General features: G+C 43.0%; 1 protein-coding gene across 2 annotated transcripts; it reads right to left on the bottom strand.

Moving 5' to 3' along the window:
* Positions 1–2,313: 2,313 nt before the first annotated feature.
* On the bottom strand, positions 2,314–5,871 carry LOC147605037 (uncharacterized). Of its 2 annotated transcripts, XM_086793971.1 has the most exons (3): positions 5,072–5,472; positions 4,857–4,911; positions 2,314–4,643 (listed from the first exon to the last, which is right to left on the bottom strand). In XM_086793971.1, the coding sequence occupies exon 3, from the start codon at positions 4,611–4,613 to the stop codon at positions 2,874–2,876; it is 1,740 nt and encodes a 579-aa protein (XP_086650097.1). In that variant the 5' UTR covers positions 4,614–4,643; positions 4,857–4,911; positions 5,072–5,472; the 3' UTR covers positions 2,314–2,873. The 2 variants fall into 2 exon arrangements, with proteins under 2 accessions (XP_086650097.1, XP_086650096.1); XM_086793970.1 differs by having other exon boundaries at positions 4,857–5,871.
* Positions 5,872–11,422: the final 5,551 nt, after the last annotated feature.

The raw sequence follows: 11,422 nt of genomic DNA, 5'->3' as shown, positions 1-11,422 counted from the left end.
GATGAAAGACTTCTTGCATGAGAACTAAAATCTTCCACTTATTATGGGGTCCCGAAACTTTCATAACAATAATTTTCAAAAAGAAAAATAGCTTCCATTTGGCATCAATATCACTCATGATATTCACTCAAAAGCCCTTCAAACCCTTCCAACATAGAATCAAGTTGCCAAGAGGTAATCCACGCCATTTGATAAAAAAGTCAACCATAGTACCCCTCTTTCTCGCTCGTCCACTATTCTGTCTTGCACACATTCATCAACCCTTCCTTCTTTATCTATTGGTGGTAGCTCATAATAAACTTGTGCCTCCGGTCTAGCATAAGCCTTCAAATGAGACACATGGAATACATCATATATCTTAGTAGTTGGTGGAAGCAATAGTTATAGTAACTCTCCTCAAAACTTTGCACGGACATAATAGTAATGAGCTAACTTGGTGTTACTGTTGCCCTTAAGATAACCATATCTTGATTTAGGGAGTTTCAAGAACACATAACCCCCTTCTTTGAACTCCAATGGCCTTCAATGAGTATCTTCATAGTGCTTCATCCTTTCGTGTGACATCTTGCTATTACTCTTGCATTGTTGAGCAATGCTTGCATCTTTTCTGCTTCTTTAACACCCTCTTGCTTGATGACCACCATTGGTACATTGATCTTGTACCCATACAATGGTGATATGCATTCACATGATGAGTACTATTCTAAGCAAACTCGGCAAGAGCCAACCTAAATAAGTCTCCACCCACTTATTCACTCTCTCTGTTTGCCATCGGTCTTGGGGTGATAAGCGATACTGGAAGTCAACTTAGTTCCCATGGTCTCAACTAAAGTTCCTATGGTCTCAAATAAAGCTCTCCAAAATGAATTGAACTCATGAACTTGACATCTCAATCACTAACAATTTGTTGCGACATATCATGCAATTCGAACACATACCCTATAAATTGCTTTGCAACCATGACCTTTATTATAGGGATGAAACATGCCACCTTTGTTAACCTATCCACAACTATGTACAAGCTTTCCTATAAGTATATACAAGATAAGAGTAACCACGTTAGAAATATAATCAAATTAAAGCCTCCTACATCAAATTGGAGCTTTTGTAGTGCCATGAAAGGTCCAAGGATCTACATTATGGCACCGTTGCCTTCTGCACAACAAAGTTTGCATCGGCTCTGGCATAGAAACATCATTGAAAGTCTTCGTCGACATACGCTCAGGGGGAAGTTGTTAACTTCCAAACTTATCTTTTTTCTTATTATTTTGAGTCATTTGAGTCATGGGTTCTCCGAAAAGTCTCCGAAAAGTCTGCTTAGAGAAATGGGGGGTTGTTTTAGTATGTTGATGTAGAAACTCATCATTCCCTCTTTACCTTGCCTTGGAGAAATGGGGGTTTTAGTATGCTGATGTAGAGATTGTCTCCCGAGGCAAGACTTGACCCTCTCATTCTTTCACATTGAGCCATGCTACATAAGCTTATGAGCCATGCTTTTATACCTCTATTACAACCCTTATTAAATTCTAGGTCAAAAATAAGGCTTGATGCCTATAAAACTCTACCATAAACATGGAGTATCATTTACATATATGCTGTGCAATCTTTCTCTCTCGAGCTTTTTTATCTCTCTCTCTCTCTCTCTATACACACACTCACATGGATATCCTCCATCCACCATAGTTATGGCTTGATACTTCATCCTTCTCTTTGCACATGGCTCCATCCCAGCACCATGATACTAAGAGATTTTATAGGAGAGTTTGCAAGTAGGATCCAGGCGATCGTCATTGTAGGCACACAATTATCTAACAATGGGTTGTTCCTATACAATTGAGTCACAACTCTAAACTTTCCAACCTAAGAATGCAACACATCCATGGAACTCCATCTAGTTTTTCATAGTTGGTGTGAAAGAAAATTCCACAATGACACTATACTATACCTTTATAATAAAACTATTCTTTTGTGGTACAAAAGTACCATATATTCTTGGTGCAAAAATATTCTTCCTACGAGGAAGCATATTTTTTCCCACAAATATATTCACATTTCATGCATCACAACAGTGAACACGTTAAAGGATTTCTCCTCTATTGGGACTTCAACCTAGCAAACCCACATTCCATTATTCAATCCAATCACATTGTCTCAACAGTTTCCTTATCTTATCAATTCCCTAAGCTACTCTCTGCTTAACTCATTACCCATCCTCAGGGATTTCAAGAAAGAGATAATCTCTTATCTCTTGCATATGTCTTCAATTTGCATAGTATAAGCTAAGAGCACTAATGAACTGCAGTAAGCATAAACAATCAGAAAATAATCATGTTATCATCATAAGAGATACAGATACAACAAAACAAAAACTAGTCTAATGAAGTGTGGCAGTGAACGGTCATGACCACCCCCCCCCCCCCCGCACCTTTCTGCCCCCCTTTCTCTATCATATTAGATATGGATCTTAAAAAATACCTTTGAACTTTTCAAATACTACATGCACACACACCACCACCCTTGCTGCACAATGGTGAAAGGAGAGAATAAACTAAAAAGCCAAGAATTTCATGCTTTTTTTTTTCTTGTCTAATCATCATCCTTTTTGCAGCACTGAAAGAATATGTAGCTTCCTTCAAGAGAGTCCAGTCCATCCATCTTTCTCTGCCCTGCTGCTACAAGTTGATGAATCCACATTCTGTTGAAGAAAACTAGAGGTCTTTACACACCATTCACTATGCCCCCTGGCATCATGGCCATAGCATGGGGAATAGTGCACGTCCCAGACTATGCAAATAGATGGTCCATCATGCACAACATGAATGTATGGGCCATCATGCACACCCAAGGATGGGCCGAGAATGATGTATCAAAGCCTAAGTGCATATAGGACACTGAATCAATCCATTCTCATTGCAATCTGGGCACCTTACAACCTTGTTGTTCTCATTTCTGACCTTGCAACTTCCACTGCACTCGAGACAAGGCACAAACCGAACCCCGCCGCAGCCATCACAGTTTCCCCCATTCACCTCTTTGGGAAGCCCTTCAACGAGCTCATTCAGTTTGCCATCTTCATGAAGCTTTGCTACCTCTTCTATACCTCCAATGTACCTCCCCTTGATGAACATTCTTGGGACAGAAACCACCCTTCCCATCAGTTGCCTCAGCTCATTTAGAAACTCGAGATGCATGGACACATCCCTCTCATCAATGCTCAAGCCAAAGCTCTGCAGAATGCCCCTCACAGTATTACAATCCTCAAAAGTTTTTCTGATACCGCGGAGCGTCGTGGTGTACAACACCAGTGCCTTGTCACCACCAGGGGGGCACTTCTCTTCAAAACACTCAAATGGGTCATATAGCTTCCTGTCTAGTCCTACTGCAGGCATAGAGCAAAACAAAGCTTGACTTAGCTCTTTCTGAACTCCTGTTGCTGTCCAGTGGCGGCTCTTATCGGCAGCATCATGGCATGCATTCCAATCATTTTCAGAGAGTCTCTCCAGTGCCTTTTCATATGAGGCAACGAGGTCCGGGTCGAACAAGGGACTATTAGGTTCAGTTGATGGAATGCTTCCCCTTGATGATGGTGTTAGAGTGAGTTTCACTTTCCCATTTGATGCTGCATACTTCATGTTCATAGCTTGTGTCGTAGCTGGAGTCAAAGACAACCGAGGGCCAGACTTGATGATGGCAGCATCCTGGGAAGGCAACCCTCTCTCATGTGTAGCTTTTCTGCTAGCAATGCTCTCCCTTCTTAGTGGCTGAGATATCTGAGAGAGAGGGGTGTTAACCAGAGGACTTCTTGTAGACGTTGCTGATTCAGGTGGCCATGCCATGATGGCAGCATCCTTTGAAGGCAACCCTCTCTCATGGGTAACTTTCCTGCTAACAATGCTCTCTCTTCTTAGTGGCTGAGAAATCTGAGACAGAGGGGTGTTAACCAGAGGAATGGCGTTCTCCTTTCCAAATTCATCATCATCTTTGTCGAAATTATTATGCGTGACCATGGGAGAATTTTTGACAACATCTACCTCCTCCACAGTGTGGAAAAACTTTTCAAGTTTCTTATTATGCTGCCTTGAAACAAGAGCTTCTGTTTGAGCAGGAGCAGCTGCTAGGCTGCGAGCTCGCTTAGCAGGCGATGGACTTGGCAGTGAGGCTGCCTCTTCCAGGCCCCTCATCATGTCTCTCACATGGATAGTTTCTGAGACAGAAAATTCTGCTGAGTCAATCCTCCATCCATAAGCTGGTGGGCTTGAAATGCTGTTATCTATACTAGATTTGAGCGTATCTAGCATGTTGCTCACTTCACAGCATGGCTTGATGTGAGCTGACTCAGCCATATCCAAGCTCCTGAGCTTGCCGTACATCTCATTTAGTGAGCCCACTCCACCTCTGTCATGGTTCTTCTTCACTTCTGTAGACGTGGGTGATGCAACTTTTAACAACCCATATGAACTAGAGGTGAGGGAGACAAAGTGTCGATGGTGGTACTCGACCGAGAAGTCTGTGGTGAGCATGTTGGCCTTTGAAGTAACCATTCTGGCAGGAGAAGAGGTCCACCCATCCATGGATGCTTGCTGCTTGAGATGCTTTGATGATGCACAACCCATTTGGACTCAATTCCGTAAGAAGCTTGCCACCTGAAGAGAAAGATTACACCATTATTTGCAAAAGCATTAATGACTTCACAGCAGAACTAAGCTCTCAAAATGCAAATGGTGACTGCAAGCACCACAATCAAGCCGCCATAGGATTAAGCGTAGAAATGTACCATCAATGCATTTCACCAAAATTAAGGGTTCAAAGCATCAAAAAGTATACTGCAGGTTATAATTTGAGCTCAAAAAGAGTACCTGACGAAGGTAGGTAAGTGATAGAAGGGGAGAAAACCCACTTAGCAGATGGATGCTGCTTCACAAAGAAACCATCACAAACAGCGTTTATGGAATTAATGTGGAGAAAACCTACTTGGCAGATGGGTGCTGCTTCACAAAGAAACCTTCATAATCATAATCATAAACAGTATAATGTAAAGAAAACTTGGATGATGCTGCTTCACAAAACACACCATCATAAACAGTATATTTTGCGTTCAATGAAGAGCCATGGCTGGCCAATGTATCTGCAGGAGGGTTTTCTGTAGGCAATTTGTGCAAGCGTTTGTGGGCGGAACTGCAGCAAGTGTTTGTGGGCAGAACTGTGTCTGTGGGTGGAACTGCAGCAAGTGTTTGTGGGCAGAACTGTGTCTGTGGGCAGAACTGTAGCAAGTGTTAGTGGGCAGAACTGTTGCAAGTGTTAGTGGGCAGAACTGTTGCAATCTGAGCAAGTGTGGGAAGAGGGGCATACGTGCATGGTTTTATTCGCCCCTTGGTGGTGGGTGGATAAGGAATCAAAAGAAGGAAGCAAACGGGCAAAAGACGAGGGCTTTTGGTACGCTTGTGGCAGAGTGTACACAGTACTAGAGTAGTAGAAGAACTTAAGAGTGTACTACATTCTTTCCTTTGCTTTCCCGTGTGCTCGATTTCTTCCTGTTTGTTTACAAGAAGAAGCAATCCATGCCCAACGGCTACATATTTGCCTTACAGGCCCATATTCCCAAGCGACTGCAACCTGCAAAGTGCTACTACCTGCAAGGCATACTCAGACACAGAGCTCCCCTTCCCCAATTTTATGCACTTCTCCCAACGACCCACCTCCGTTTATGAGCTTTTGAGTGCAGATCATGCTCCCCCTCCTCCACAAAACATCATCATTTGCCCCAATTTTGTCTCCCCCATAAGCATCATTTCTAGGTGCTAACCTTAGCATTATGGTTGCAATTGCCGCCATTGATAGAATTCTTGGCAAAAAAGGGATTCTGTTAGGCTATAACAAGGTGATAATGACGATTCAGGCACCCACCTAGCAACTCTCACGGTTATGTGCAGTGGATGCATGAAGAAAAGGCACCTACATATAATGCCTATACAACGGGTATGATTTAAATTGAGATTGCCTCTCCAGCTGCTGTTCATGATTGGCATCATCATAGGAATAAGAGAAGGTTGATACAGAATTTCACCTTATTTAAATAGATCATTAGTATAAAATCTTTGTCATTTAAAAAGCTTAACTCTCCTTTTGAAACGTTGGAAGTCGCTCCCCCCTTGTCAACGGTCCCCTCCACACGCTACTCAGACAGAGCTCACGAGTCTCTCTCTCTCTCTCTCTCTCTCTAATGTTTGTGAGTGGAATCTTGAAACAATTCAAGTGTCCAAGACTCAAGTGTCTTACAATTCAAGTGTCCAAGACTGACACTTACTTGAGTCTTGGACACTTGAAACAACACCCCCCCTCTCCCCCTCTTTCTCTCTCTCTTAGGCTTTGTAAGACACTTACTTGGACACTGTAGAGTCCTTTAAGTTAGAGAGAGAGGGGGACACCTCCCTCTCTCTCTCTCTCTCTCTCTCTCTCTCTCTCTCTCTCTCTCTCTCATACGCTTTGTAAGACACTTGGACACTGTGGAGTCCTTTGAATCAAATTGTGCTTCCTTCCAAAATTTCAACACAATGTGGAGTCCTCTAGAGTCCTTTGAATCAAATTGTGCTTCCTTCCAAAATTTCAGCACAATGTTGAGTCCTTTGAATTAAATTGTGCTCCCCTTCAAAATTAGAGAGAGAGGGGGGCGTCTACTTCTAAGGAATTTCAACAAGAAGTGCACTTTTTAGCCACACCATTGGGCTAATGAAGCGACAAAAAAGGTGTCCTACACTAGGTTAGGTATTGAACCTTAAATTAGGAAAAAGCATCCAACTTCATGACTTCAAAAGGCATTCCCAAAGGAGTTGTTAGGTATTGGGCCTTAACAAGTGGCTACAAAAAAAGGCGCCCTACATTAGGTTAGGCTACACTTGTTGAAAAGTAAATCTCGCCTCCAAACATTGTCCATTGTGTGCACGCTTGGTGGAAGCATTGAGCCACATGAGAATATGCCTAGAGGACTCATTTGACCGCACCCCAAGGGGTATACTTTCTTGCTTCAAACGACAGATTATACATCCAACCTTAGGAGCTGAGATACCCATTTATTATGTACTATTGTTTTTTGAAGAAACAATCGCAATCTTTGTGAAAAAAGAAAATCCTTACCTTCACTTTCTAGAAACTACCTTAGGAGCTGAGATACCCATTTAATATGTACTATTGTTTTTAAAAGAAACAATCACAATCTTTGTGGAAAAATAAAATCCTTACCTTCACCTTCTAGAAAGTAGCCATGAGATCACTTGGCTAAAGATAAAGATTAAAAAAAGCTCTCTACTAATCCCCTAAATGGCATAGATATCTACTTTGTTGTGTCTTTTAAGTGTATAGGAAGGGCCTATTCAGAGAGTCCCCCTTAATGCTATCACAAGGCTCTAGACCAAGTCAAGGACAGTTGTTGTGCCAAGGAAACCTCCAAGGCAATGAAGAAGCAAAAAGCTCAAGCTTTGACCTCAAATCCAGCATCACAAGAACCAGAAGTGTAAGCCCCAAAGGTTACAACACCCCCTAAAAAGGTGAAAGGATTGGATCTAGAGGTCCAAAAAAGTTTGAAGATTATGTGAAAACACAATGCACAATCAATTGTCATGGGCAATGACATTGTGACCATTGAAAGCGGTTGAGAAGATTGCTCCAAAACTGCCTCCCTAGAAGAAAAGAAACCCATTGACTACACAAACCTTCCAAAGAAACTCAAGGAGTACCCCAACCTTGTGTTGGAGAAAGAATGAAGCAAGCCAAAGAGCTTATGAGGAAGGTACATCATGAACTAGAGCCAGTACTTGAGTAAGTGGTCGAGTAAGAACCACTAACCCTACCTGAGCCAATCCTTGACCCCATATCCTAGAGCAAGTCATAGAACTAATGAGAAGACCTTAGAGCGTGCCAAAAATTTCATCAGGATAAGGGTTAGGATCGGTCGGCCATGTGGGGGCACCCATGTGTGAACGGCTAGGTCACATATAAAAGTCAAATGTAGCCTAAAACCTCTCATTCGGTAAGTGTTGAATACAAGGAGTGCTCTTGCTTCATCTTCTCCGTCTCCTTCTCCAGCGTGCGTGTGTGTGTGTGTGTGTGTTGTGTGTGAGAGAGAGTGTGTAGCGATCGAGCATTGCGTGGTGGCACGGCTGCGGCGAGGCGGCAGAGCGGCGGCAGCGGCTCCTTCTTCATTGCGGCGCAAGAATCCTTCACGAACGACGGTCTGAGCGGTGAGTGACACACCATTACTCCCTGTTTTGAGCTTGCTGGTTTCCTGGTTGTGTGCTTGCAGCCATTCGTGGCTCACACACGGTGCTTGGCAAGTCCCTAGCTCTGACACGTGCGACAAAAGCGCACATTTTTGGCACCGCTGCCAGGGAATTGCCCTATACCAAGCTCCAGATGCAGCTCGGGCTGCTGTTTGAAGTCTATTTTATCTAACAGCAGGAAAGGTAAAGAGAGACGTGTTTGTGTGTTTGCTACTGTTCTTCAGTTTTTTTTCTGTTCTGTTGTCTTCATTTTTTGCACATTCCAGTTCTGTAAGTTAGCTATTAGAGCAGTAAGTTAGTAAGTTAATTAGGGCTATTTTTCTCTAAAAACATTTTCTAAGTTAAAAAAAAGAAAAAAAAGAAAAAGAAAAGAAAAGAAAAGAAAACTTAAAAAAATAATTAAATCAACCCAACCTACGTGGAAAGAAATTTTTTATTGAAAAAAAAAGTGAAAAAGAAAAAACCCCCAATTGACCCCCCCCTCCCGACCCCGGCCTCGGTCTTTTGATATATATATATAGGAGAGTGAGCCTCCATAGCTTTCTCTCAAGTGAAAGCTTAAGGGGAGTGAAGCTCTCTATATAGTCTACCCCCCAAGGAGTGGAGTGGGCATGTGGGACAAAGCCTTCACCTTTCCCACCCATAGGCACAAATAGAGTGTTATGAGGGCCACGGGAGCTCCGAATAGACGAACACTATGCTGTAAAGCATGCTAGGACCCCTTGAATGATACGCTCGTCTTCTTAAGCTATCACACGCCTTAGTCCAGTTTTGGTCATAAGTAAGGGGGTAAAAATGGTTTGAAAACAAGAAAAAACCAAGTCCCTAGCTCTGACACGTGCGACAAAAGCGCACATTTTTGGCACCGCTGCCGGGGAATTGCCCTATACCAAGCTCCAGATGCAGCTCGGGCTGCTGTTTGAAGTCTATTTTATCCAACAGCAAGAAAGGTAAAGAGAGACGTGTTTGTGTGTTTGCTGCTGTTCTTCAGTTTTTTTTTCCTGTTCTGTTGTCTTCATTTTCTGCACATTCCAGTTCTGTGTGTTAGCTATTAGAGTAGTAAGTTAGTAAGTTAATTAGGGCTATTTTTCTCTAAAAACATTTTCTAAGTTAAAAAAAGAAATAAAAGAAAAGAAAAGAAAACTTAAAAAAATAATTAAATCAACCCAACCTGCGTGGAAAGAAATTTTTTATTGAAAAAAAAAGTGAAAAAGAAAAAACCCCCAATTGACCCCCCCTCCCGACCCCGGCCTCGGTCTTTTGATATATATATATAGGAGAGTGAGCCTCCATAGCTTTCTCTCAAGTGAAAGCTTAAGGGGAGTGAAGCTCTCTATATAGTCTACCTCCCAAGGAGTGGAGTGGGCATGTGGGACAAAGCCTTCACCTTTCCCCCCACAGGCACAAATAGAGTGTTCTGAGGGCCACGGGAGCTCCGGATAGACGAACACTGTGCTGTAAAGCACGCTAGGACCCCTTGAATGATACGCTCGTCTTCTTGAGCGATCACACGCCTTAGTCCAGTTTTGGTCATAAGTAAGGGGGTAAAAACGGGTTGAAAACAAGAAAAAACCAAGTAAAAACGAGGTGTGAAACACTTGAGAAACCACTTGTGTGGGCTTCAAGGGTAGTTACCAACGCCCGTAGGATACCCACGTCACATGCATCTACGCTCTGGTCGGGTGCTAGAGTCTGAGCAACTAGAAAGCGTCTTACACCATCCCTTCATGTTAGCATCTTGGCCTTCAGTTGGAACCCAAGGAAGTGCAACCCAAGATCCACGAATAGTGACTCGTCCTCTGGCTCTAAAGTCATGGAAGGGCGTCCTACCCAGAACTTTGAGGAAGCAAGCCAAAACGTGCCAGTTTGGGCCCCACAACCCGGATCTAGTATGTTTAGTCGTCTAATAGAGACTTTTAGTAGAGCTACGTGCTCTGAACCTGCGACAAGTGAAGTAAATGAAGGAGGTGGGGAAGTAGATTTGCCATTCACATCTCATGTAGACCATGCCCTCCCAAAGAGTGTCCATGTGGATATTCTACCCACTTCATTTAATGAAGGCCCTACTGAGCTACCACCTTTTGATGCTCTTCCTAAAGTAGAGGCCCCTAGAAGTCAAACCATTTTCCTGGTTGTGTGCTTGCAGCCATTCGTGGCTTGCACACGGTGCTTAGCAACTCCCTAGCTCTGACACGTGCGGCAAAGCGCACACACCCATTCACTTGTATATTTCAACACCTTCTCTCTCAAGTGAATAATTCTATCACACTTGGACCCTATACCAAGTTTCCCTCTTACTTGGTAGCCCGCGACCAGTGCCTCAAGTCCCTAACTCATAGTCCTTGACACACACTCTCTCTATGTGTCCAAGGCTTACTATAAGTGTCCGTGACCTTGAGTAAAGTTCTCACACTTACATTTACCACATGGCCTACATTATCGGTGGCTCAGAGATGGTTTTACTCTGTTGGGGCAGTTATATTGGGTTGTGGGGTTTCTCTCTTAGAAAAGACGATCTGACTCCACTTCCTTAGGAGTCTCCATGAAGTTTGCCAATGTCGATCCTTCTTCACTAGGTTTGTTGTAGCAGTCTCTTGCCATGTGTCCTGGCTTCCCACAGTTGTGGCTTCTCTTTGACCTTGGTCTCTTGCTGTAGTAGAGCTCCTTCTATCTCATGTAACTTCAATTCTGGTACATTGTTTAAGGTAGCCACAATGTTTTCATATTCTCCCTTGTTCACACTCTTCAGAAGCACTGCTAGTGCCTCATCATCCTCTACCTTCTTTACCAATGGTGGCTGCCAGTTGTTGCTTAATGCTTTTGTATTTGTTCAAGTGTGTGATTAGAGGTTCACTTTCCTTCATGTCAAGTTTTTGTAGAATTGCATTAGCAGATTTATCATTGAATTTTTTGCTTCAGTGCCAAATAATTTATTGAGTTCATCCCATGCATCTTTAGCTCGTTGTATCCGTGTGATGTGGTGAATGATTTCATCATTTAAACTGAGTGCAATGAGTCCTAATGCTTTCTCATTCCTGATCTTCCACTCATTCTCCCCAATCACCTCTGGGCAATCATCTCTTCCCTCAACTAGCCCCCATAGATTTTTCCTCATGAGCAAATACATGGTCTTTGTTTGCCATGTATAA

The sequence above is a fragment of the Cibotium barometz genome, chromosome 60 (genome assembly GCF_041138505.1).
Source record: "Cibotium barometz isolate CiBa-2024 chromosome 60, ASM4113850v1, whole genome shotgun sequence".
Taxonomy (NCBI): Eukaryota; Viridiplantae; Streptophyta; class Polypodiopsida; order Cyatheales; family Cibotiaceae; genus Cibotium; species Cibotium barometz.
This window is presented reverse-complemented; position numbering and strand designations above follow the sequence as displayed.